The sequence below is a fragment of the Podarcis cretensis genome (genome assembly GCF_951804945.1).
Source record: "Podarcis cretensis genome assembly, chromosome: 8".
Classification (NCBI taxonomy): domain Eukaryota; kingdom Metazoa; phylum Chordata; class Lepidosauria; order Squamata; family Lacertidae; genus Podarcis; species Podarcis cretensis.
In genome coordinates, this window is record NC_137177.1 from 51,305,165 (window position 1) to 51,332,351 (window position 27,187).

Sequence of the window (27,187 nt, forward strand, 5' to 3'; positions counted from 1 at the left end):
CAGCCCTCCCTTGTTGTTGTTTTCACCCAGTGTTGGCATTGTGATACACTTACCCCTGGGCATGGAGTTTCCATTTCAGCCTCAGAACTCATAGTCATTGACAGGCCTACTAATGTTCTCCATGTAGTTGCCTGATCTCCTTTTAAAGTTGTCCAATGCTGCAATCCTAACTCCACTGTGAATAAGCCCCATTGAATTCAATGTGACTTTCTTCTGATTATACAGGGTTGGGATTGTCCTGAAAACCATTGTTAACTGCATAGCAGATTTGTAACATCTACCCTTAGGACTGATGAGTGTTGCAGCTCCAAATGCCTGGAATACACCAGGTTGGGGATTTAAAGTATTCTTATCCTGCCCTTTTGAGGGACGCAGGTGGCGCTGTGGGTTAAAGCCTCAGCGCCTAGGACTTGCCGATCGAAAGGTCAGCGGTTCGAATCCCTGCGGCGGGGTGCGCTCCCGCTGCTCGGTCCCAGCGCCTGCCAACCTAGCAGTTCGAAAGCACCTCCGGGTGCAAGTAGATAAATAGGGACCGCTTACCAGCGGGAAGGTAAACGGCGTTTCCGTGTGCGGCTCTGGCTTGCCAGAGCAGCGATGTCACGCTGGCCACGTGACCCGGAAGTGTCTCCGGACAGCGCTGGCCCCTGGCCTCTTAAGTGAGATGGGCGCACAACCCCAGAGTCTGTCAAGACTGGCCCGTACGGGCAGGGGTACCTTTACCTTTACCTTTACCTTTATCCTGCCCTTTGGCCAAAAGAGGCTCCCGGAGAAGCTTACAGATGTCAGCAATATGACAGTCCCTGCCTTCGGGCTTACATGTCTAAAATACACGATACAAAAGGAAAAGGGACTGGGAGGGAGGAAGGGAGGGAGGGAAAAGAAAAGCCAGGCAGAATTTCTTTGTTACATGTAATGACTGGCAGGAATAGAAAGGTATCAAGGAGAGGATCAAAAGTCAAAAGTTGCCGGTCTTCCAGCAGATCCAATGGGAAGGGTCCAATTTCTCTCCCTCTCCTGCAGCCTGATGAGAACCACTGGTGTAGGTTTGTGTGTGCTAAGATTTCTGGGCTTTAAGGCAAGAGCGAAGTTAATATGCAATGCATGGAAAAAGTGGACAGAGAAAGGTGTTTCTCCCTCTCTCCTAATCCTAGAGGACATCCAAGGAAGCTGAATGTTGGAAGATTCAGGACAGGTGAAAGAAATCTATACAAGCCGCTCTGAGGTCCTTGTAGGAAGGGTAGTGATTTGCTTCATGCAGCACATAGTTACTCCATTGAATATGTGCCCACAGGAGGCAGTGATGGTCACCAACTTAAATGGCTTTGAAATAGTAAAGGTAAAGGGACCCCTGACCATTAGGTCCAGTTGTGTGCAACTCTGGGATAGCGGTGCTCATCTCGCTTTATTGGCCGAGGGAGCAGGCGTACAGCTTCTGGATCATGTGGCCAGCATGACTAAGCTGCTTCTGGCGAACCAGAGCAGTGCATGGAAATGCTGTTTACCTTCCCGCTAGAGCGGTACCTATTTATCTCCTTGTACTTTGTGCTTTCGAACTGCTAGGTTTGCTAGGTTGGCAGGAGCAGGGACCGAGCAACGGGAGCTCACCCCGTTGTGGGGATTCGAACCGCCAACCTTCTGATTGGCAAGCCCTAGGCTCTGTGGTTTAACCCACAGTGCCACCCGTGTCTCACGGCTTTGAAATAGGATTAGACAGTCGGTGGAAGAAGATTGGAAAAAATTTAAAGATTATTTACAGAAATATTGTAAAATTAATGAGTTATAGAAAAATGGTGGAATGAAGTTATATGGCTTTGGCAGAAATGTTATTAGGAACTAGGTACAGATAGATTGTTAATGTATTAAAGGGAAAAAACAAGGTTAGAATATGTTAAGATTAATTACAGGACAGAAAATAGATGAAGATGGAAAGGAATTGCTGAAACAGTTATTGAAGTGGAATACAAAAAGGGAGGCGTGAGGAAGTCAATGAAATAAGTGAATGAAAGTTAAGATTGAAAATATTGGAAGTGTTTTTAATTGTTTTTGTTTTGTTTTGTTTTTTCAATGTTTTATGTCATGTTTTTGTTTCTGTTTTTGTTTTCTGTTTTTTTATTATGTTGATTTGTTTAATTCTTTTTCTTTCTTTTTGTAATCTTTAAACTCTTAATAAATATTATTATAAAAAAAAGAAATAGGATTAGACAAATTCATAGAGGGGAGGGCTATTCAGCGGCAGAGGAAGCAAGTGTGGGGGATGTGGTTTGCCCCTGGTGTCATCATGGTGTGTGTGTGTGTGTGTGTGTGTGTGTGACAAAATGAGTTAAAAATAAAATAAAAATGGGCTCACCAAACTTATTAGGAGTGATGTGGTGGCTTAGGCGCCTGCAGGTTCCACGCTGCCTGAAACAGCAGTGTGAGACTTGCCTCTGCCTACTGCCTCTCCCTCAGCAGCCCTACAGCTGAGGGGGAGGTGGCGGAGAGGCCCCAAGCATTGGAGAGGTGTGCCTCGCCCCCATAGGCAGCTTGCCCCACCCCCATGGGTGGATCACCCCGCCCTGGCTGCTGGACACGCCCCTTCATCAGGCACCCAAGCGGCTAGCTACACCACTGGGGCTATTGATGGTTGATAGCTATGATGGCTATGCTCTGCCTTCATGGATGGAGGCAGTAACACTTGTGAAAACCTATTGTTGCTAGAAACCAAGAGGGCTCCTGCGCTCAAACCCTGCTTGCGGGTTTCCCACATGCATCTGGTTGGCCACTGTGAGATTAGGATGCTGGACTAGGTAGGCCATTTTAGAGAAAGAGAAGAGTGTCCAGGCACAAGGGACAGAATGGGAGAAAGGGCAAACTTTAAAAAAATGTTCAAAAGAACATTTCCCACAACCGCAGAATCTTTTTTGTCAAGGATAGTCATAACGGAAGTTCCCAAAAAAACCCAACAACCAGAGAAATTTGTTCCTGCATGTGGCAACTGCTGCATGTGTGTTATTAGCACAAAAATGGAAAATAGATAAGGTACCAATGAAAGAAGAGTGGCATCTCAAATTGTTAGAATATGTTAGCTGGCATGATCACTAGAATAAGAAACCAAAATGAAAAAAGATATAAGGAGGACTGGGTATTATTTATTGATTATATGAAAAATTAATATAAGCAGACAATTAGCCTAGCAGGATAGTAATATTTTCAATAACGTAAGTTAGAACTAGAATTTACGGGAGGAGCAGAGAAAGATTGGGGAAACGAATAAAACATGAGAGGAAGTGAAAGATAAAAGGAACCATGGAAGGAGAGGAAGGGAAGTTAGTCAATGCCTGTTTTGTTTTGTTTTTAAATGTACTAGAATATGTAATATGCAATTTTCTTTTTCCTGTTTCCTATTACTTTTGGGGGTAGTCGTTTAGTATTTTTCTTGTATTGAAATGTATCAGAAATGCAAAATAAATAAAAAAGAATGGGAGTAAGGGCAGATTCATTTAAGACAAGGGATCATAGTAGGTCCATAGCAAACTCATTTGCCCCAGTCCCCCTGGGCATGCTTTGGACTAATGGTTTTCCTATAGCAGGAGTCTGTCAGCTTCCGCATGATTTTTCAACAGCCGGAACAGAAAGGGAACTAATTATTGGCTGGGCATAGTATTAGGAACCTCTTATTCCATCACCAGAGCAGGTTGAACATATATAACTTGAAGGGGTCTGACCCTGATTATGCCTCTGAATAGCAGTTGCTGGGAATTACAAGTAGGCAGAGTTCTGCTGTGTTTGTGTCCATCTTGCAGGCTTCCCACAGGCATCTGCTTGGCCACTATGATGCTGGATTAGATGGGCTTCATCCAACAGGCTCTTCTTATATTGGATGAAAGACCACCCAAGAAACCTATGAAAACCACTCTGAGGTCCCTGTAGGGAGGGTGGTGTATAAATGTATTAAATCAGTGTTGTTCAGTCTTGGGTCGCCAGACAATGTTGGATTACAACTCCCATCAATCCCAGCCAGCCTTCCTAATGGTCAGGGATGATGGGAGTTGTAGTCCAATAACATCTGGGGAGCCAAGATTGAAGAACAATGTAATAAATAACTTTTTTAAAAAAAGGTTCGCTTTAATGTTAGCAGATGCTATGTAATACATTCCACTGACCTCTTCTGGACTGATGCAGAACTGCTCTGCAGTGCTTCTGCCTTTCAGCCAGAGAGATTGTGCAGGACAGTCTCCCCACCCTCTGCTCCTGCAAAGGCCTTCATGCAGCATTGTGCTGACAAATAATTTGGCCTTTGCCCATTGGAAATAATCCCCCCCCCAAAAAAAAGAAATCTAAGTTTCTTTTCGCCAGTGGGAAATGCTTCATTGCAATTGCAATTCCATCCTGTCACTTTTCAAAATGTGACAAGTTCAGATGTTCGTAGAATTTCCCAAAGTTTTCACAGGGCTTGGATAGCTCAGTTGGTTAGAGTGTGGTGCTGATACTACCAAAGTTGCAGGTTAAATCCCCGTTTGGGACAACTGCATATTCCTGCATTGCGGAGAATTGGACTAGATCCGTGGTTCCCAACATAAGGCACAAGCCACAGAGAGGGGCAATATGATTTTTAAGAAGGGCAATTCAAGAATGAGTTATTAACAGTGAATGGCCTTTTAGGTTTCCTCCATGTGAATAGGAGTTCACTTTTTGAATAATAAGAATTATATGTCACAGGGGAGGGGGCATCAGGATTTTAGAGATGCTTAGGTGGGGCATGGCCAAAAGAAGGTTGGGAACCACTGGACTAGGTGATCCTCAGGGCCCCTTCCAACTCTACAGTGCTCTGATTCTATGACTTGCAGTCCTGTGAGTGCAAGGAGCTTCCACTTGGAAGGGACTGTGTTGCTCAGAGGGTGCTGCTACCACCAGCCTGCTAACCTACCCCCTTTCCCTTTCCTGCCTCTTTGCTCACAGGGACATACCAAGGCCAGTGGCTTGGAGGGATGCGCCAGGGATACGGCGTCCGGCAGAGCGTACCGTACGGCATGGCTGCGGTTATCCGATCCCCACTAAGGACCTCCATCAATTCTTTGCGCAGCGAACACACCAATGGCACAGCGCTGCACCCAGATTCTTCGCCTGCCCTGGCCGGAAGCCCTGCTGTCTCCCGGGGCGGCTTCGTCCTGATGGCTCACAGCGACGCTGAGATCCTCAAGAGCAAGAAAAAGGGCATCTTCCGACGCTCCCTCCTGAGCGGGCTCAAGCTGCGCAAGTCCGAATCCAAGAGTTCCTTGGCCAGCCAGAGGAGCAAGCAGAGCTCTTTCCGCAGTGAGGCGGGCATGAGCACGGTCAGCTCCACGGCCAGCGACATCAACTCCACCATCAGCCTGGGTGAAGGGGAGGCCGAGCTCTCCGTCATCGAAGATGACATCGATGCCACCACCACCGAGATCTACGTGGGTGAGTGGAAGAACGACAAGCGGTCGGGCTTCGGGGTCAGCCAGCGCTCCGACGGGCTCAAGTATGAAGGCGAGTGGGCCAACAACAAGCGCCACGGCTACGGCTGCATGACCTTCCCGGACGGCACCAAGGAGGAGGGGAAGTACAAGCAGAACATCCTGGTGAGCGGCAAGCGGAAGAACCTCATCCCGCTGAGGGCCAGCAAGATCCGCGAGAAGGTGGACCGAGCCGTCGAGGCAGCCGAACGGGCAGCCACCATCGCCAAACAAAAAGCGGAGATTGCGGCTTCCAGGTAAGGCTGCTGCAGGGTTGTCAGAGGAGCGGCAGGAGGGTGTCCTGCGTATATCTGTGGTTCCAGTTTCTGAAGGGAAGGTGGGATGATTGTGTGGGGGACTTCCACCACTGGGCTGTGGTGGGACATAATTCATTGGCATCTCTTTGTTACGGATGGTACCACGAGGTGGAATAACAAGTCCAGAACAAGTGTGGTCTGTAAGATAGAGGGCAGAACTGCTGTGAACTTGGGCCCTGAATAATAAGCCGGGTCCTGGGTGAGGGCCCGGCTCATTATTCCTTTTTGCACTGAGCTCCTAATCAAAACTTATATTGCTATTTTGATGCTGCTTCAGCACTGTAATCTGAATGACATGTCGAGGGCTTGGTTGGTCTGTCTGTTTGATGCTCAGAGCACACAAGAGTTGTTTTTTAGCCGTGAGTCAGGAGAAGGGAAGCAAAGATTTCAACTGGAGGGAGAACGAAACAGGAAACGGGCAGTGTGTGAATCTGATAAATGTTCTCAATAGATCAAGATGAGGTTGATGGGAGCAAGGAACCACAGCAGCTGAGCGGACCAAATAGGGAGATCCCAGGCCACGCTTGCCTTAAATGAAGTAAGCCACACCCCCTGAGCCAGCCGATTGGCTGGCCAGGGGATGACGCGACCCGATGATTCCCCAGATTACACGGGGGCTGGAAGCCAGCCTCCGCGCTCTTGTTGGGGGCGTGAAGCCTGCAACAGCACCTCCTCCCAAGGTCGGAAGTGGCTTTCTCAACAGATCAAGATGAGGTTGATGGGAGCAAGGAAAATGGGGCTGGGGAGGAAGCGGGGAGTAGAAACTCAACCTCTGTCTGCCTGAAATCCAAGGCAAGATGTTTAAGAGAGACGTGTGGGGTCCAGAATGTGTATAGTTCCCATGCACTTTCATCTGACCCTAAGACAGGAGGGGGAAGAAGCTGACCTTCCAGATGTTGTGGGACTCTACCTAATTTCAGAAGGAGGCCACTTGAAAGGTGATGGTCCTCTGATGATGGTCTTGGGCTATAGGTCAGCATTTTAGGCCTGCTGTGTACTTCTTAAAGACACCAGGGTCGTTTCCAGTTTCCCTGTTCATGCCACAACAGTCCATGTGACACAATACATTCTTCTGTCCCACACAATGTTCTGTAAAGTTTACTGTAAAGTACAGAAGAAAGCATCAATAACAGTAGGTGCAAGTAATGAAGGTAAGCCTAACTATGGCACTTGGTCACAATGTCTGTGTTCTACCACCACTGTTGGGGTACTATGCCTCTGAATAATACCAGTTTCTGGGAATCCCAAGTGGGGAGAGTGCTGCTGTTTCACTCAGGTCCTACTTGGGGGCTTCCTGTTGGGGCATCTGGTTGGTCACTGTGAGAACAGGATGCTGGCCTAGATGGACCTCCTTTGGCCTGATCCAGCTGCAGGGCTCTTCTTGTGTTCTTTCAGTGTACTGTGTGTTGGTTCAAATCCTAACTTGGCCAGAAGGTTCAGGGGGAGGCTTTGGATAGGTCCCCACCTCACAGCATGGCTTCCTTCAGTAGGTTCATTATGAAGAACCTACTGAAGTTGCTGTTACATTTCCTGTGCTGTGCAAGGTTCTCATGATACATACAATCCAAAGGAAATACCAGTCATCACCTTCCCCTCTTAAAAAAAAGTAATAGCTAGTATATTTGCACAGGTATGGGGCTTCCTTCCTAGAACAATGGTGTTTTGTGTTTCAGGATGCCTGGAATTCAAATTTCCTTGAGTCAGAGATTTGAGAGAAAGTAGAATGTCCAAAGTTGGAAAAAATCCCAGGTGCCCTTTTGCCCAGGTGCCTAAAATGAGACACCTGTGCCTAAGTAATTTGCCATTTTTGCTTCCTGCCCCTGCCAATGTGATCTTGGAATCTGGGGATCTAACATGTTTTTCTATCCCAAGGAGTAGACTAGCACTTGCCTAGAATGGAGAGCAGCATTACGTATCTTAGAAGAAGGCTGAGAATGTATCTCTCTCTTTTGGGGGGCGGGGAGAATCATAGCCAACCCTCTCCACTTCCTTCTCAGACGGGCCCTTGAGGATGGCCCCAGTTTTTGGCCTCTCTTCAGCCCACAGCTTCTCTCTGCCAGAGAGCAGGGGACTGCGCGTACTCAGAAAAAAGAAAGTAAAATCATGCCAGCACACCCAGGGACAGCACAGACAGTTTCTGCCCAGATGAAGGAGGCTTTCTGAGAAAAAATAATAATTGCTGAGCAATGCTTAGCACCTGCAGGACAGACCCAGTTTTACCCCTATTGTTTAATTACACAGATCTTCCAGTTTTAATTACATTTTCAACACGCACACGCACACAAAAGTCTGTGCTGTGGAACACTGTGATAATTCTTTCTTTCTTTCTTTCTTTCTTTCTTTCTTTCTTTCTTTCTTTCTTTCTTTCTTTCTTTCAAGGATTTCACACCTTGCTGCCCATCATCATATGCTGGGGCCATAAGTCTCTGTCTTTTTCAGACATGAGGTCCACCTTTAACGCTATCATATAATGTGGAACCCAGTTTAGCTTTTTTAAAAACATGCATTCCCTCTTTTCACATTAAACAATGGCTGCTTGCCGTGGTAGCTACGCTGTCCCTCTGCAGTTGCAGGAAATAATGCCCCTGAATACCAGTTGCTGGAAACGACAGGAGGGGAGGGTGCTCTTGTGCCTGAATCTTGCTCACAGGCTTCCCACAGGCATCTGGTTGGCAACTGTGAGAACAGGATGCCAGACTAGATGGGCCATTGGCTTAGGTCTTTTGTTTACTAAATTTAAATACTGCCCTTCTTCCGAGAATGACAGGGTGGTTTACCATATAAAAACGCAAAAGGACATGATGACCTGATAACAAACAAAACGATAGTCCTTTCCACACACACAGTTTAGAAGGCCATGGCTTGATCCAGCAGGCTCTCCTTATGTTCTTAATCCAGTGATGGCCAAACTTGGCCCTCCAGCTGTTTTGGGACTACAACTCCCATCATCCCTAGCTAACAGGACCAGTGGTCAAGGATGATGAGAATTGTAGTCCCAAAACAGCTGGAGGGCCAAGTTTGGACATCACTGTCTTAATCCTTCTCCCCATTACCTTTTCAGCCCATATTATCTATGCCTCAGCCAGGCACTTCAACAGCTGTTCCTTCTCCAGACAGAACCACGGAGGTTGGTTTACGTGTGGTGGGGAAAGAGGGGTAGAGATTTCTAACAGCAAACTCATTGCAACCACACCAAAGTACTTTCCCGGTGTCTTTTGAGGAAACCAAGGCTGTTGAGTCTGTATACAGCCGGTATAAATATGACAAGTAGGCTTACCTTGTTTTTCTCCCAGCCTTTCCACATCTCCTTAAAAATATCAGTTGTTGTGGTGTCCTGGTATGGCCCAACTTTGAGGAGTCTGTGGCCCACTTGTGGCCATAACTCACTACTTGAAGACCAGCATGCTGTAACAGCTAGAACAAGTTTTCCAATGTGCTCTCTTCTCAATGCATTTTAACGACAGGAATATTTCCATCCACTCAGATTGGGTTTCGGATGATGGTGGGTGAGTGAGTGGAGGAGAGTCCTCAGCATGACCCACTTTCCGTAATCTCTCTCATCTTGTTTCTTCATGTGTGAGTGTGTGACTCATCTGGCTGCCTCAATGCCTCTTTGTATGATTGAGATTCAGGGGTGATAATCTCATGGTTTAAACTCCAGCAAAGCAGTTGTGTCATCCGTCCTCTGTCTCGGTGTTGTTATACTGGGGCTGTTATTCTGAGAACAACCTCTGGCTGGCTGGGGTCCAAGGCTCCTACAATATCCTCTTTTGACTGTGGTTCCTTTTGCTGGGTCACAGGTTGCTTTGAGGCTAGCTAGAGTAAGGTTACCAGATGTTTTTCAATGAATCCGGGGACACTTTTTTAAAAAAAAGAGAGAAAAAAAGTTATTAAAAAAGAAGAAATAATATCTTCTCTTCTGTGGTCTCCTCTGTTGCATGGCCTTTGTAAATCTGGGGACTGTCCCCGGGAAACAGGGACATCTGGAACCACAAAATAAAGCCCTTTTAGCAGGGCTGAGGGCCTGCTCCTCCATAGTCAGCTAGAATCAGTGTGGTTCCACATGACCTATAATATAGCCTTACATCCTCCTTATAAACTGCAGTGCTAACCAAGGGTACCAAAGGAGCTTGCAGGTGTATTCTCAGAGCCACTGTCTATAATTGTTGAGAATTCTTGGAGAAGTTGTGAGGTCCCTGCAAAATGGAGGTGGGCAAATATTGTCTGTCCCTATTTTCAAAGTGGGGTGGTAGGAGACCCAGGAAACTACTGACCAGTCAGCTTCACATTGATACCAGGAAATGTCCTAGAACAGATAATTCAACAGTACATTTGTGAGCACTTAGAAAAGGATGCTGTGATTATTAAGACTGAACATGAGTATCTCAAAAACAAGCCATGCCTTTTTTTTTTTTTTTTTGATAGAGTTATAAGTTTGGTGGATCAGGAGAATGCTGTGGATGCAGTATATCTTGATTTTAGTAAGGCTTTTGACAAAGTTCCCCATAATATTCCTGTGGAGAAGCTGGTAAAATGTGGGCTGGATGAGGTAGCGGTTAGGTGGATTTGTAGCAATGCGAAATAGTGCTTGTTATTGATTCCTCAGCATCCTGCAAAAAAGTGACAAGTGGGGTGTCGCAGGGTTCTGTCCTGGGCACATTGTTGTTCAACATTGTAATAAACATCCTGGACAAAGGAATTGAGGGGATGCTCATCAAATTTGCAGTTGACGCCAAACTGGAAGGGGTAACTAATGTCAACTAATATTGAACAGATATTGGATGGCCATCTGTCATGGATGCTTTACTTGAGATTCCTGCATTGCAGGGGTTGGACTAGATGACCCTTTAGGTCCTTTCCAACTCTGCAGTTCGATGATTCTATGAATCCCCAATGGCACAGTAAAAGAGGAAATGCAGGCTACTTTTGAAGTAACAGGAACCATTTTTGTTCCTGCATTTTCACTCCCTTGCAACTAGATCATAGGAATGCAGGAAGCTGCCTTATCCCATTGATTCATCTAGCTCTGTATTGGCTACACTGACCACCAGCAGCTCTCCAGGTGCATTGCAGTAGTCCAGCCTTGAGATTACCAATGCATGAATCAAAGTACAGTAGTACCTCTGAATACGTATGGGATCCATTCCAGAGCCCCGTTCGCACCCTGAAGTAAACGTAACCCGCGACTGCACATCTGTATGTGTGTGGGTCGCGTTTTGCCGCTTCCGCGCATGAGCATGATGTCATTTTGAGCATCTGTGCATGCGCGAGCGGCGAAACCCGTAAGTAACGCGCTCCGTTACTTCCGGGTCGCCGCGGAGCGCAACCACAAAACATTTAACTGAAGCTACTTCAACCCGAGGTATGACTATAGTGAGTGCATCCTGGAATTGCCATTGCTGGTTTACCAGTGCAAACTGGTCAACGGTGCTCCTGAATTAGCTATCCTTCTGCTTCTTCCAATGCAGCCTAAAACCCGTTTTTCTCCACATGAAAAATGTTCCTCTCCTTTCCTTCCATTCTTAAGAGAAACACTTGAACATGTGCGAGGAATGTCAACAGTCGGTGTGCAGGGGAGAGCAAGCTAATGATATTTTCAGGGCACTGTAACCCCAAAAAGAAATTGAGCAATTCTTTCCACAGACAACTTGTTGGATTTATGCAAAAGTTCCTGGCAGGTGAATGTGGCTATCCTAGCAGGCCTCATAAATCTCACAAAACTGTCACTCAGACTGAGGAGAGGGAAACAACTCCTTGAATCCTCGGAAGTGCCCTTCTGCATCATGTGGTGCCTTGCAGGGAAGCTGGCTTCTGCTTGCAACACATTCTTCTCTGGATTTTTTTTCTGAATGAGACTGGAATGAATGAGGATAGGAAAGGAGGAGGGGTTGGGTGAGCATTCCAGCTTTACTGGATTAGATTAATTGTATGTTTCAATCATGTAGAAGATGGATGCTTAAAGCCCTTTATCAGCAAGCTGCTGGCTCCCTTATCTGCAGACGTGAATGAACCCTGTGGGTTATGCTAGCTTTTGTGTTCAATGGATTAAGTATATTTGCAAAAATTGTTGTCAGAACTGGAGAGAAAACAGATTGTTGAACATGGCTGAGGCTAGATCTCCTCTCTCTGGCTTTGGCTGCAGATTTTCCATAGTGATGGGATTGTGGGTGGGTCCAGTTGAGAGAAGAAGAAGAAACCCATCTTCCACCAAGAAGATGACACAATTTCCATAGACTTTATTAACACAGATGCTGTCTTGGTGTTTGCATCATGGGGCTGCAAAACAGCCAGATAGGTGAATACAGAGCAGATAATGTGGTTGATTTAAGGATTGACAAACAAAGTTTTAATCTGTGGGGGAGATAATTTCTTCCAGGTATGCAGGAATATACAGTGGTACCTCGGGTTAAGTACTTAATTTGTTCCGGAGGTCCGTACTTAACCTGAAACTGTTCTTAACCTGAAGCACCACTTTAGCTAATGGGGCCTCCTGATGCTGCTGCGCCACTGGAACACGATTTCTGTTCTCAACCTGAAGCACTATTTCTGGGTTAGCGGAGTATGTAACCTGAAGCGTACGTAACCTGAAGCGTATGTAACCTGAGGTACCACTGTATACTTAATGTCCCCTGCTCCCCCCCCCCCCTTGGCAGGAGTTGTGGTGAGGACATACTTTTCAGTTTCCATGTACCCTTGTGTCCCTGGAGGTGTAGCGCAGAGGATGGGCCATTTGCCTGATGAGGCCTGAGATAAAATGTGCCAACCTTGATCCTTCCAGAAGCAGGAGCTTAGAGTAAAGGTGACATGGGGAAGGCTTTCCCCAGACCCAATGGGAAAAAGCCACCCCCACTCAAAACAAAACCCCTAAGACCCTCTGAGGCCCTGTGATCTCTTTGTTCATCGCTGTGGGCCATTCCTGCATGTCACATCCCATAATATGAACCTTTCCCTTCAGCTCAGAGGGCAGCCGACACAGGCCTGAGCCCCATGCTGTCAGTGCCTCTGTTAGTGGCATTCCCCACTCCTCTGACCAGAAGAACCCTTAGCCCTTTGAAAATGGGTTAGCCGTCCAGGCACCTGAATGTGCTCTGGTCTTGGAAACACCAACATCGACCTTCCCAAGAGGCAAATTAAACAGCTAAAAGAAAGACCAGGTCACTTGAGATTCCTTCCTATGGGAGCTCTTATGGAAGAGCGAGTCATTAATGTGCTGTGTGTGGACTGGGTCATTTGCGCAGGCAGCAGGAAGTAGTGGAAGGGGCCAGTTGTCCTGCTGAGGCCAGTAGGCAGATCATGGGCAAGCAGGATCTGAGGCCAGAGATTCCTTGGAAGGCGTGGTGGGAGAGAGCGGGAGCTGGAGAGCCACTTTTTAGTCTGTGGGAGCCCAGAGAGAGCTGCATGGAGACATGGAGGATGGTTGGGGAGGAGCAGTGGGCATTGGACAGGGTTGACCCAGTTCTTGTCAGAAGAGGCCATGAACAATAAACGGGGCCTAAGCATAAATACAGTAACCAGGATTGGTGACAGCTGCTGGAGCATAGTACTCTTAATTTCAGGGTTGTGGGTTGAAGTCACATGTTGAGCAAAAAGTTTCCTGCGTTTCAGGGGGTTGGACTAGATGACCCTTGTAACCCTTCCAACTTTACAGTTCCATGAATCTGTCATGTTCAAGAAGGGAGGGCTGAGTACCAGTATTCAAAGGGAACCAAACTGAAGGTCTTCCCAAATATTCCCACAGTCACACTTGCCGCTGCTAACAAGTGCAAAATGAGCTCTTTATTTTCTCTGTATAAGCTAAATAAGGAGAAGGGGTAACACTCTGTTTTGTTGTAAAGAGATCTTTACTCCCAGGTGTCTGATAATTAAAAATTCTTGTTCGGATAAAACTGAGGAAAGAGCACAGGAAGCAGAAGTGTTACCTTTCTTTTTTGTGTATCTTGCAAGCCTTCGTGCACATATGTATATTTCAGTTTGACAGATTAATTGTTTGTACAAGAATATTTTGCAATAATGTTCTCTTCCTGCTTGTGGTGATGCTGTGTATTATTTATGTGTTCCCCATTTTTCTCCTCCTTTGTAAGTTATTTCTTTTCTTTTCTGTATAATTTTAAAAGTAATATTTTAAAAATGGGGGGGGGGGGGGAGGGAGTTTCCTATCATGCCGTCCAACAAAGGTGTTAGCCAACATTTTCGCCCAGGACTTTTTGCCACTGCTCCTGAATAGATGTAGTGAAGGAGGAGGGGGAGAGGAAAGGAAGGAGAAAAACAGAAAGAGAAGGAGAGAAATTAAGAAAGCAGCTCTACTGAGAATGGAAGCTTGTGTTCCCTTTTCCTTGGGGCGGGGGGACTGTCATGGTGTGGCCAGGCTCCTTCACTATCTTAAAAGCTCCTTGCTAGTCCTTTATGCCTTTCGCGTTGATGAAGACGAGAGTGGGGTGGGGGAGGGAAGAGTGGAGAGATGCTTCAGGGATGTGCGCTGCTGTTGCGCATGAGCAGTGGCCATGTAAATAACATGTTTTCCTAGGGGTTTTCCGCCCGATTGCTCAGAGCATGGCCCAGCCGCTTTTTAGCCTGCCACAGAGCTTTCAGCACCCCCCTATAATGGGTGTTTGCCCAGTGGCTATGTTGTCCCCTTTTGCAGATGGAGAATGGAGCGGGAGGAGCAGGAGCAGGAGGACGAGGCAGTCGTGGCTCTGGCCTTGTGAACTGGTCTTCAGTGGCTCGCAAAAAGAACTCAGTTTAGCACCGAAAGTCCATTCAACAGGATCTGTTTTTAATGCTTTGCTAACTGTTTTGAGGCTCTTTTTGAAAAATCATGCTTGATGCATGCTCTGATAAGCAAACTAAAAGTGGGGAGGGGTGGAGGTTTTTTTTAATTTTATAAAAAATGTGCAGCTAATGGAATTCTGCTGAGCAGGAAGTAAACGTTTTAGAGATGCGTGCACACGCAGTTGTTTCATATGCAGTTACAGTGGCAAAGGATCTGTTTGCTGGTGGGAGGCTTGCATTTTTATAAGGGCACCAGAACCTGCCTTATACTGTACTGAATCTGACCATTAGTCTCTCTAGTTCAGTACAGTCATACCTCGGGTTACAGACGCTTCAGGTTGTGCGTTTTCGGGTTACAGATGTGCTGAAACCCGGAAGTACTGGAACGGGTTACTTCCGGGTTTCGGTGCTTGCGCATGCGCAGAAGCACTAAAATCATGCTTTGCGCATGCGCAGAAGCACCGAATCAACACCCATACATGCGCAGATGCAGCACTATGGGTTGCAAATGCTGTGGGTTGCGAACATGCCTCCTGCACGGATCACGTTCGCAACCCGAGCATCCACTGTATTGTCTTCTCCAGTAGTAGCCAACACAGTGTCCTCTAGATGTTGTTGGACTACAACTCCTGCCATCCCTGACTATTAACCATGCTGGCTGATGCTGATGGGAGTTGTAGTCCACAGCATCGCCACATTGCCTCCCCTTGATCCATACTGACTGGCAAGAACTCTTCAGTTGCATCTTTGACAACCCTGCCAGCAGGTGCCGTGATTAAATTCAGAGACTTTCCGTGTGCAAGGCAGCTGTTTTACCACTGGTCTATGGCCCTTCCCTTCAAGGTATAAATAAACCAGTATGTTGACTGCCTAGAAGACTCAGAAGTATTTGTTTTAACACTGAGAAGATGCAATGGCATAATTAATTTGAGTCAGTTTTCATTGGCAGGGCAAAGCCTTTGGATAGGTGCAGATGTAAAAATGGTGGAGGGGTAATAGCTGAGCCCAGGACTGACCTGTTGGGAGCCTGAAGGGCCCTGCCCTGCTTCTCTCCACCTGGCTTGTGGCAGGGCCTGACAGGCTCCATAAAGGACTGCTGCCACTGCTACTGCTGGACAGAGAGGGCTCTGTTTTTGTTTTGTTTTTAAATTGTTTTTATTTTTTATCTATGTCATTTTAAACTGTGATTTATATTAACGTTGTATTCTTAGTTTTAGATTTTATGATGTATGCTGAAATTGTTTTCCATTTGGCTGTGTACTTTTTGATGTGTTTTATTTATTGTTTATGACTTTTGTTATGTTGGTAATTATGTAAATCTTGTCATGTTGTAAGCTGCCTTGAGCATTGTTTTAACTATGGAAAGGTGGCATACAAATAAGATGATGATGATGATGATGTGCAGAGTGCATTCCTCTCCCTAGTGCATAATCACAGCCATCTACCTCACTGCTGGTATTGTCAGGAGGGACTGACTGAGTCCCAGGTCAATCTGAGGCCCAGCATTTCTAACTTTAGAGGTGCCGGTGCTGATGGGGAGAGACAGAAGGAGAGGAAGGCCAGTTCTCAGCCTGCAGTGCTGGACAGTGAAAATGCTTGGTTTCCATTCCCCTCTTTGGCCTGGATCCATCCATTTGAGGTCATGGATCAGGAAGGAGCACCAGACAACGTTAAGGTGAACCAGGTCAGGGATAAACTGGATTCCAGAGAGGCCACCCAAGCATGAAAGTTCATCTTTAAGAAAAAGCGGCAGTGAGCCATGTCCCGCCCTGACCTATTTAAAACAGCATAGCGAGAGTGCCTATTAGCGCAGGCAGCTAAATGGGATGGACGCAGCTGGTGGCTGTGAGCAGAAAGGGCGCCCATTCATAATTCATGGGCCTCCCTGGTTTGTGAATGAGAAGTGGGAGGGGGCAATGCCATGGGATTGGCGCTGCCGCCGCTCGGGGATATGACCTACATCGAGAGCTAAGGGGCTATGGGCTCCATGTGTTCTTTTGAGCCACAGCTTAGGGAGAGCACTGCAGCCGCCCTCATGTCTTGCTTCTGAACTTCCCATTGGGGGATCTGCTTAAAACTAGGATGCTGGACTATGATAGGCATTTGGCCTGATCGAGTTGCAGGATCCTTCCAACACTTATTCTTTCCAGAGGCATTGAATGTCCGTTGCTGGGAATCACAATTGCGGAGACCCCTGTTGCACTCAGGTCCTGCTAGTAGGCTTCCCACAGGCATCTAGCTGACCACTGTGATCACAGAATGCTGGACTAGATGTGCCTTTGGTCTGAACCATCAGAACTCTTCCGATGTTCTTTAGGCCAGGACGATGCAAAACAGTGGAAAGAGTGCTGCTGAGCATGTGCAGAGCAGTTTCTGTTAAGTTGTGGGTGAACATATCAGATGACACAGCAATTCTTCAAACAGCTCTTCTTTATTCAGATGCCAGAACAGAACTGAACTGAGGAGCTCAGTCAGCCTTCTTATATAGAGCTCCAGAACAGCGTAACTGTTGCAACTTTCTAAAACTATCCAATCACTGAATGTCACTTTCGATCCTTCATTTGCATACAAACTATCCAATCACTGAACGTCACTTTTGATCCTTCATTTGCATACAAACTATCCAATCACTGAACGTCACTTTCGATCCTTCATTTGCATAACTATCTACAGTATCCTCCTGCTGGCCCAGGGTGAGAACTTCAGTACATAACAGTTTCCGTCAGCAAGAAGTAACCCAGGTTTCCAAGTTTAAAGGTGTGGTTCCCAGGATGCTGTTGAGCTCTGGTGCTGTGCAGCTGGTCCAGGCATTTCTGCTTTCTTTCTTTTGGTAATATTCTTTAGAAACTCAAAGCTGCTTACACCATGAAGGAATAAAAACCACAGTTTTAAAAAGCAAAACAAATGCAAACATTCATTTTTAAACAAAACAAATGCCAATAATATCACAGAGAGCAGCAGCACTCAATAATCAAGATATAAAAACTATTGTTTCTCAGCTGAGAGCTTTCTGAAGCAGCGTGTCTTAGCCACAGCCTCAAGAGTGTCAGGGCCTGGCACAGCTTCTTAGGAAGGGCTCTCCAAAAAAATGGATTACCTGCTCCTTGTAGCTCCCCAGTCAGACAAATTCTGGTTACATGGCTGCAGTCCAGAGGCGGAAACTAGTGCTGAATGCAGCTGCCATCTTGATAAGTGGGGCAGGGAGCCCAATGGGACTGTGTGATTGGCATTGACCAAAAGCAAGGCATTTGCAGTGGTGATTCCCTCTCTGTGGAATGTTCTCCTGGGTGACGTGCACTGATCTTCATTATGGAAAGTTAAAAACAATCCTGTTTACTCAGGCATTTGATGGCTGGGAGATATTAGCTATGGCAACCCTGGAATTAATAACTGTGAGAGTATCTGGTTGGTTTTTAAATGCTTTTAGATTGTTTAAGATTGTTTTAAATATATGTTTAGTTTACTTTGAATTGTATTGCTTTCACAATTTACTGTTTGCCATCCTGAGCTCCTTTGGGTGGAAGGATGATTTACAAATGTAAGCTAATGCTAATAATAATAATAATAATAATAATAATAATTCTGCATTGGTACCTGGATCAAGACCTCGGGCTTCTGGCCTATCATGGTTCACCATGCATGAGCATTGTGCTGGTGTGGACTACCTTATTCCTTCCAGTTCATTCCCGCAGGGTTCGTTGTTTATTGCTCCTTGAAAGCCATAATCACTAGGGAAATGGTTGGCTTAGAGTGTGCACCCTTTTGGTAGTAACAGCCCACGACTCCAGGCTTAGACATAACAGGAAGCCAAGTCTCTCATGTGAAAATATGGGGAACCAGGAAAAAGAGAAACAAGAGAATCTGAAACGGAAAGTGTTGTCCATCCTTAGTATGAGGCAGCCTCCAGATGTTCCAAGCAGTAATCACTAAACTTGGCCATAGATTGCAGAGATCTAGTGCTCAGTGCCACTGTAAAAGATGCAAAAGTCCACTTTCCTCAACGCAAAGGGAATGCAAAGATTTCCTGTTCCCATAGCATTACTACAGCCACAAGGACACCACTTTCATATAGGACTGTATTCTGAATGAGTGCTGATCAGCATTCCATTATCAGCTTCCAGTGACTTTATCTTCAGCATGGGGGGGGGGACACTTAGATTTTGAGTGGAGGGAGTCAAAACAAGCTTTTATCTGCTCAGGTGATATTGTAAGTGTCAAGCCGTGCTCCCAGGTCCTTCCAAATTTTGGGGGGAGAGAGTCTCGGGAGTGAGAATCAGTTGTTGTCATGGCTTAAGGAAAATAAGAGGGGGAGAGAGTGTGTCAAGGGGGGGTGGCATTCCTGTTCTTTTTGTTAGGAACGAAGCAATTGTCTGCTTGTAAGTGGGGGCGGGAGCTAAGCACAGGAGGGTTTGTGGCTTTACAGCACCATCTCCCCTTTCCTTGAATGCCTCCTCCTCCTTCCTCTTCGTCCCTGACAAAAGAGGGTCAGATGATAACCACCGTCGGATGCGATTAGGACCAGCTGCTGCATCCTTCCATTTCGTTGGCAGGCTGGGGAACATGGGCTTCTCCACTCTGACTCATTCACAGTGTGGGCCCTGCTTCCACCTTGGGGCCATCGAGGCTTCTGTGAATGGCACAGAGCAAAACTGACGTCTCTAGCTGGACTCCGTCAGTGCTAGGAAGGCCCAGTGGTGATGGGAACGTTGGGTAGCCCTCTCCAACTGCGCCTATCTGCTACTAGTGGTATTTGCTTACTTTCAGTGTTGCTGTTCTGCCTTTATGCTTGAGAGTAGGCTCCCAGGGCAGCTGGCAGTAAGTGAAAATGGACGCGTAAATAATAACAGCAGCAGCTTATGAATGCCTTTTTTAGCTGAGAGGAAAGGCTAGGAAGAAGTGGCATGGCAGAAGTTTATGAAGTTATTCATGGCATGGAAAAAGTAGGAAAAAAAGCGTTTTTCTCTCTCTCAAATAACACTGGAACTTGTGGACGTCCAAGGAAGCTGAATGTTGGAAAATTCAGGACAGATAAAAGGAAGTACTTTTTTCACACAGAGCATAGTTAAACTATGGAACTCACTCCCACATGAGCCAGTGATGGCGCCAATTTGAATGGCTTACAAAGAGGAATGGAGGTAAAAGGCTGTCCTCTCCCCAGGAGATGAGTGAATCAGCTTTTGTGAGCAAGAGCTCATGATAAAATGTTCATCTTCAGTGTGCAACAAGTTGCTCTGGAGATGTCTTCATTACCTGCTAAAGCCTCTTGTTCCTTGTCCTGCAGGGGGCACAACGACCTGCTGACACCCCCAGCAAGTTGCTATTGCATCGGTGTTTACAAGCTGATCTGGGATCATATGAGAAATTGTTAGGAGGCTTTTAGTTGCCTCCTCCTGCAGTGTGACATCAAGGACTCTCTGGCCCTACGTGGGGTCTCTCGCTGAAGGGGGCAAAGGCAGCCAGAGTAGTGGCTGCAGAGGGTCTGGCTTCAGCAGGGTAGCACAAGGAGCACAACTGTGCTGTTGCCATGCAGAAGGCCGCCTTCCTCCTCCTCCTCCTCCTCCTCTTTCCTCACCCTAAACTCCTGTGTTAACAAGCCATGGACACAGAATACAAAATCAGTGCTGCAGAGTTTGCCTGTCAGCAGCACGCCAAAGGCTGGACTGTCTGTTGATTTGCTGTTCTGTCACCTGGGGATGAACAACACAACATAGGATTGTTTCTACCAGAAAGGAACTGGGAAGGGGAGAGTTGCAGGCCCCCTCAAAGCAAATGTTTTCGAGAGCAGAAGGCATCTTCAGCTGCCATTTTACAACCGTCCTGTAGAACCTATGGCTCAAAGACTCGTCCATGTCAGGGAGAAAGACTGAGATGGGGACTCACTCGTTACACAGTGAGAGGCTGGGCTTGGGGATATTATTCCTTTTCAATAAGGAGCAAGATACATGTACTGCGAGGCAGCAAAGCAGTGGAAGGAAAAGATCCTCCTTGTTTAAATCCTGGGCTTTGGCACAGCCCTCTGACCAGTTGCTGGGGGCTAACATCAGGGTGCTCCCCTCGTTCTCACTGCCAATTCATCTGTCCTCTATGTGCATGCAAGGAGTGAGGGCTTCTCTACACTTACATTTTCCCCTGCTATTTTCAGGCACAGCTCTTGAGTTTTAAAGCTCCATGTCCAAATGTTCTTCCCTCCCCCCCTCCCCCCTGGAAAACCCGCTTTTTAAAGCAGAATCAGAGCAAACATCAGTCCAATTTTCCGTGGATTGACGTTTGCTCCAACTGAGCTTTAAAGAGCAGATTTTTGCGTGGAAAGCTCTGGAGGGTGCTCAGAGACAGACTTTTATATTGCGAGCCATGCCTGGGAAGAGCAGAGGAAAGGTAAGTATGGATAAGCCTTAGTTGTTCTGGGTATCATTTTCTGTGAATAAATACTGTTTTAACTTTTTTTGGAGTTAAATGTTGAAGATAAGGTAGGTCCCTTGAGGTCAGCTTGCCCAAGGCAGCCACCAAAAACAAAAGAAAACCTTTGCATATGGTGATAACCAACCGGTGCCACTTCCTTCCCACCCATGTCAATGTGTTGTGTATTTGGGGCCTCAGGAGAAAGGATGTTGAGCTAAGCAGAGCATGGCCAGTCTTGTGTTTTTATGCAACCCAAGATCAGGGAGCTCCATAGCTCAGCGGTAGATTGTGCAGATGGACCCAGGTTCAACCCTGGCATTTCCAGATGGGGTTGAGAATGTCCCAAACCCTGGAGAGCCATTGCTGCCAGTTAGTATGGGCAAAAAACTGAGCTAGGTGGACTAAGGCAAGGCAGCTTTCTCTGTTCCTAATGAGGCAGGCCAGCAGTTTCAAGCCTTTGCTGTTATGAGCTTCCCCAATAAGAATGATCAGGGGAAGGAAGGAAGCAGGCACCACAGGCCCCTTCCCCAGGCCCACACGGCGAGGGTCTCACAGAGCTGGGGAAATCTTCCTGGGGAGGGTGTGGCTGAAGAGGGAACAGTTTGGAGCAGAACGTTCTGTCCCTGCGAGTCTTTGGGTGTTTTTAAACAACAGGGCCAGATGGAAGCAGGCAGCAGCAGCACGGCAGGGTAGCGAGACAGGAAGGAGAAGAAGGAGAAGAAGCTGACGGTGATTCACGCTTGGCACTGAACCACTTTCCAAAGAAGGAAGGCAGCAGCGTGAGAGAGAGAGAGAAAGGGATGGGCAGGGAGCAAGAGAGGCATTTAATCCCTCCTCCTTGGATGCAGGCTAAGCCACTAGATCCGGCTGTGCCTTCCTCCTTCTCTCCACCTCTTCATCACTGCCACTTGCTTGCCGGCGCCGCTCCTCCCCCACCCCCACCCCATCTCTCAGCTCCCCTCCCTGGCAAAGACAATGCAGTTCAGATGGATGGCACACATGCACTTAGCTAATAATTCTGTCATTCTGGTTATAGTGGGATGGAGATGGGCTGGCATTTTAGGGCAAGGAAGGAAAGGGGTTGTGGGGGGGGGGTTGGCAGGGAAGGAAGCAAGAGATCCTGCTAGTTTGGAAGATGAGGATCAGCCACATTCGAGACAAAATTTGCCAGAGAGCAGGTGTTCTTGTACAGCATTTGCTGCAATTATTTCTGGAATAGTGGTTGCTATTGTTAAATTCGCAATAACTACCATGTTGTCATCGGTGTAGGAGAGTCACCTCTTTTTGGGCTGAATGGAAGGGACTTGTGCCTTTGTTCAGCATATTGTTATGTGCTGCTGGCTGGAAAGAACATCCAAGGGTGCACAGCTGACCCAGATTTTGTTTCCTTGCTAGAAGGTCAAGGGAGGGTGTGTTTTTTTGTTGTGTTTCTTATAGACAGGTCCTTGTAGGCCTGCTTTTACCAACCTAGTGCTGTCCAGATATTTTGGACTATGACTCTCAGCTTTACTGCAATAAAAGCCCCAGCCATATAGCAATATATACCCATTTATTGGTTGATATTTGTCACTTATTATGATGAACAAATGAAGACTCACCGTACATAGAAGGGGTAGCTGCCCTCTCCATCCTTCCTCCTTACATAGTGCCTCTGGAAGAGGAATAAGGTGAGTTTTCCTGCACAGTGACATAGCTTTTAAGCTCTCTGTCTTGCTTAAGAGGCTCTGGGAGGCTCTCACAAAATCTCATGGGGCCACCTGAGTTCCTGTAAGATCTCGCTAGAGCCTTTGGTGGGAAATAATGGGGGAGGATCTGAAATCACACTTGTCAAACACTGCTATTCAATGGATATTTATTCAGAAGTAAGTCCCATTGAATTCAGTGGCACCTACTCCCAAATAAGTGTGCAGAGGAGGGTGACCAAGATGCAGGCATGCCAACTCTAGGGCCTTTGGCTCCCTCAATATTTGTTGGAAGGGGGCCAGGCCCTCTCAACATTGAGGGGGTGGAAGAGGTTGAGCACAGAGCCAAGCATGGCGCAGCTTCAGTGGCCGGCTCCTCCAGAGTGCTCAGATTCCTCCCAACAACGTGGTGTGTGTGTGTGTGTGTGTGTGTGTGTGTGTGTGTGTGTGTGACATCACATGTGCGTGTCGCGTGCTGGACCCCTTCAGTCTTGGGGGTAATATGGTGTATCTGCCAACATGATAAAGGGTCTGGAAACCAAGCTATATGAGGAATGGTTGAAGGAACTGGGTATGTTTAGCCTAGAGAAGAGAAGACTGAGAGAAGATATGATAGCCAGATTTATGAAGGGCTGTCATGAGAAAGCTCCCCCCCCCCCCCCCCGTCGCTCTGGAGGGGAGGACCCGAACCAATGGCTGCAAGTTACAAGAAAGGAGATTCCGGATAAACATCAGGAAGAACTTTCTGACAGTAAGAGCTTCAACTCTATAATTCTATCATTCTAAGTGTGCAGGCAACCTAAGCAGCTGTAAACAGGTGGGCATGTACAAAATATTTGTTTTTTAAAAAAAACACACGCAAAACTCTCTAATCCCTAAGATTGGTGACTAGGAGGATGTGTATTATTATTATTATTAGCGATGGCTGGGATAAGATGAGTTATTAGGAGGAGCTCATTTAAAATGTGGAGCTCATTTTAGCTCTGGAAAAGTCTCATGACAAAGAGAAAATCAGGTCTGAAGATAGCATTTGTTATTGGCGGCACAAGCAAAATCAGGTGAATACTGGCTGATGTGGACATATGATGCACCACAGAATGAGACCCAGGTTTCGGTTCCAATGCTGCTGCCTTTTAGCAGAGGGCCCTTTGCATGGAATCACACCCCTCTACACACACACACACACACACACACACACACACAGCTGATTTTACTGTACAAAGAGCAGAGACAGCAAAGCTGCCTTCTCTGCAATTTCGTGAAGAAAGAGGAGCTCACCTCCTACTCCCAGAGCTGCTTCTTTTCAGGCTTCTTGGCAACCATGCATGTATTTCTGGGTTTCTCTCCTCTCTCTTTCTTTCTTTCTTTCCTTCCTTCCCTATGGGGGCTGGGGGTGGCTCTGTGACAAGTTAAATAGGAGTAGGTGGAACAGGAGGGCTGTGCTTTGAAAGAGGTAGAGCTTAAAATGTCCCTTCTTGCTCTTACACAACTGCATAGCCAAATGAGGGCAGGTGCCTGCCTTCAGTAGCCAGGCCTGTTTCCCAATGGGCAGTGGTTGGAAGGAAGCTCACCATTCCCGACACCAGTTTCTAACCTCTGCCCTCTGACATTTGAGGGCGGAAAATAAGGTGCCACACTTTATACTAAGGTTTAACTAAGGAAGGTAGGGAGGCTGGCGAATTGTGTATGGGAATGCAAAGAAACAATAAAAGCAATTGTGGTTTTGAAATGGATAGTGTTATTTGTGAGTTTCAGGCACACACACAAACATGGCTCATTGCATCCGATGGAATCCTAACATTGGCAAAGCCTGTCTCCTCCATGCTGCAAAACCTCATTTGTAACCATCATGCCAAGTTGAGTGCAGTCAGGCAGTGGCGGAGCAAGCCGATCGGGCACCTGGGGCAGCGTGTGTGCCCTGCATCCAGGGACGGGGCCAGCCACCTGCGAGGTGGGGTGAGCTGGGGCAGGAAGCTCTGTGGGGTCTCTGAGGAGTCTGCCTGCCTCCTCCCACTCAGCCACCCTACAGCTCAGGGGGAGGCAGCAGGCGGACCATTTGGGCACCCAAGCCACCGCGTCACTCCCACCGCGTCACTCCCTTCTTCTGCACCTGCAGTCAGGCCAAAGTCACGTTTTGACCCGCCATCTTGATTTAAAAAGGTGCTGGGTGTCCGTACAGACTAGGAGCCCTTGGGCCAAGTCTGGTGGCGATCTCTCAAGAGGCAGCCAAACCTATTCTCCAAAATATATAGTAGAGTGGAAGCCGTCTTAGACTAAGTCAGACCAATGGTCCATCTAGTTCAGAACTGTGTACTGGTAACAGCGTTCCAAGGTTCCAGGTGAGGGGGGGGGTGTCTTTCCCATCCCTACCTGGTGATGCTGGGGATTGAACCTGTGAACTTCTGCATGCAAAGCAGATGCTCTCCCTCTGAGCTACAGCCCTTCCCCAGAAACTGCCTTCTCCCAGGTCAGATTTCTTGTCCATGTAGTCCAGTACTGTCTAGCAGCTCTCCAAGCCCTCGGGTCAGTGTGGTCGTGCTTCATTTCCATCACCTTCTTATCTGACCCCTTTAACTAGGGACTGTGCATGGGACCTCCTGCATGCAAAACAGGGGCTCTGCTATAGAGTCTCCTCCCCACAAACATAAAAGAATGGAAGCATCCCTGTATGCTGCCACCCGAAAGAGGCTTTGCACAGTTGTACTTTCAACAGTTCCAGCCACATTCATTACGCAGGGGGGCCCACAACCCTCGCTCAGGATCCTTTGTAATCCAGGAAATTAAAAGCTTTGGCTTCAGACCGCAGCTCAGCCGGCTTCAAGTAGATTTAATGCACAAGGATCCCAGAGATTATCCTTCTAATATCATGACTAAACAAAGGAACAGCTCATCAAGATGGTGTGTTGCTGTACCTAGTGACCCCTGGGTCAACAAGGGGACACCTAGACTTCTGCAGCCAGCAGGGCATGTCATTTTAGGGGGTGAAAAGTAAAATGTGCAAATTTCTTCAGTGAAAGGTCTTAAAAATATGTTTTTGTGTGTGAGGAATTCAAACCTGCTATTATTTTTATAACTGGACAACATTTAGTGTAGGAAGTCTATGTTTAATGAAGAAGCACATGAACTAATTTTGGAAAGCCAAATGAAAATGTCAGGCAGTGTCAGAAAAGTAATATTAATATAGATTATGACTGCAAGTACTTGGCAATCATTTTTAATTATTTCTATGAAATTTTACACACATGTTACTTACCAAACAAAGCTGAATTATATTAATTTAACCAAAATATATTTTGAATTCTCAAGTCATGTTGCAGCTTTTTAGCACCCCTCAGTTTTGAAAGTTGAAAAAGTCAACACACCCTACTGCTGCAGCTGAGCTGAGCTGGGGGCTGCACCATGTCAGCGCCCCCAGTCCTTGCACTCCTGACGCACAGAGGGCCCAATACATGTTCAGCCTCTGCCAGTCCACACACCTAGTCAAGTGTATTTTTCTTGGCCACAGGTTGGCACGAGGCAGACATTTGTTTCAGATTGCAGTTAAAAGTCAAACTGCCAAATTCACATTTTTTTTTTAAAAAAAGTCCAGTGCAGAGAGAATAAACACTTAAAAAACAACAACCCAACTGTGTGGAGCACTTACTGCAATACAGAGGACACAAAGCATGCATGTACTTATTCTTACACATTTAAAGGAAGAGAATATTCTGAAGAGGTCTTGGTGTTGAAGAAGTATTGCTTATTGACCCAATAACCAGTGAGGAATACATCACAGGGGAACTATTTCTGTTAATAAAGCTTCTGAAGGGAAACCACATAACATCAAAATGGTCTTGTTCCTTTACTTCCTTCATTATCCTCCTGTTTTGAGTAAAATGCTCAAACGGAGCTATATCTCGAATTTTCTCAAAGCAACCCTCTTGAGTGGGGTCAGTAGGCGCTTTCCAACACTGGGTAATTTCTATTCTAGCCACAGCTCACAATAATGCTACCAATTCTTTATGTGTAAATGTGGGATTTAAATTGTTTTCCATAGTCCAAAAACACTAAAGCATGGTCCAGAATGGGAGTTTAATTTGCTATCTCAGAAATTTCAGCAAACACAGATTTTCAATAAGTTGCCAATGTGTAAAAAAATTCCTTCCAGTAGCACCTTAAAGACCAACTAAGTTAGTTCTTGGTATGAGCTTTCGTGTGCATGCACACTTCTTCAGATACAAGTGTGCATGCACACAAAAGCTCATACCAAGAACTAACTTAGTTGGTCTTTAAGGTGCTACTGGAAGGAATTTTTTTATTTTGTTTTGACTATGGCAGACCAACACGGCTACCTATCTGTAACTTGCCAATGTGTTACAGCCCCACCACATGTGAAGCAAGATGCCTCTATGACCACAACCTCATCAGCACAATGGCAAAGTATCTTTCTGCACATGTGACAACCTTGCTGATGTAATAGAAGTTGCCCTTTCCAAAACAGTATGTGAAGCAAAACACAGGCATCTTTTGAAATTCATTTTTCTGAATTTTGCAATGCAATTCTCCAGCCAACTAGTGTGTA

The 27,187-nt window shown here is 46.5% G+C and overlaps 1 protein-coding gene across 1 annotated transcript in view; it reads left to right on the forward strand.

Moving 5' to 3' along the window:
- JPH3 (junctophilin 3) overlaps positions 1-27,187 on the forward strand; it is an 87,569-nt gene that overhangs the window by 18,354 nt on the left and 42,028 nt on the right. Inside the window, exon 2 of the mRNA XM_079988788.1 lies at positions 4,939-5,716. Coding sequence (XP_079844914.1) covers positions 4,939-5,716 — 778 coding nt within the window. The remainder of the gene's footprint in view (positions 1-4,938; positions 5,717-27,187) is intronic.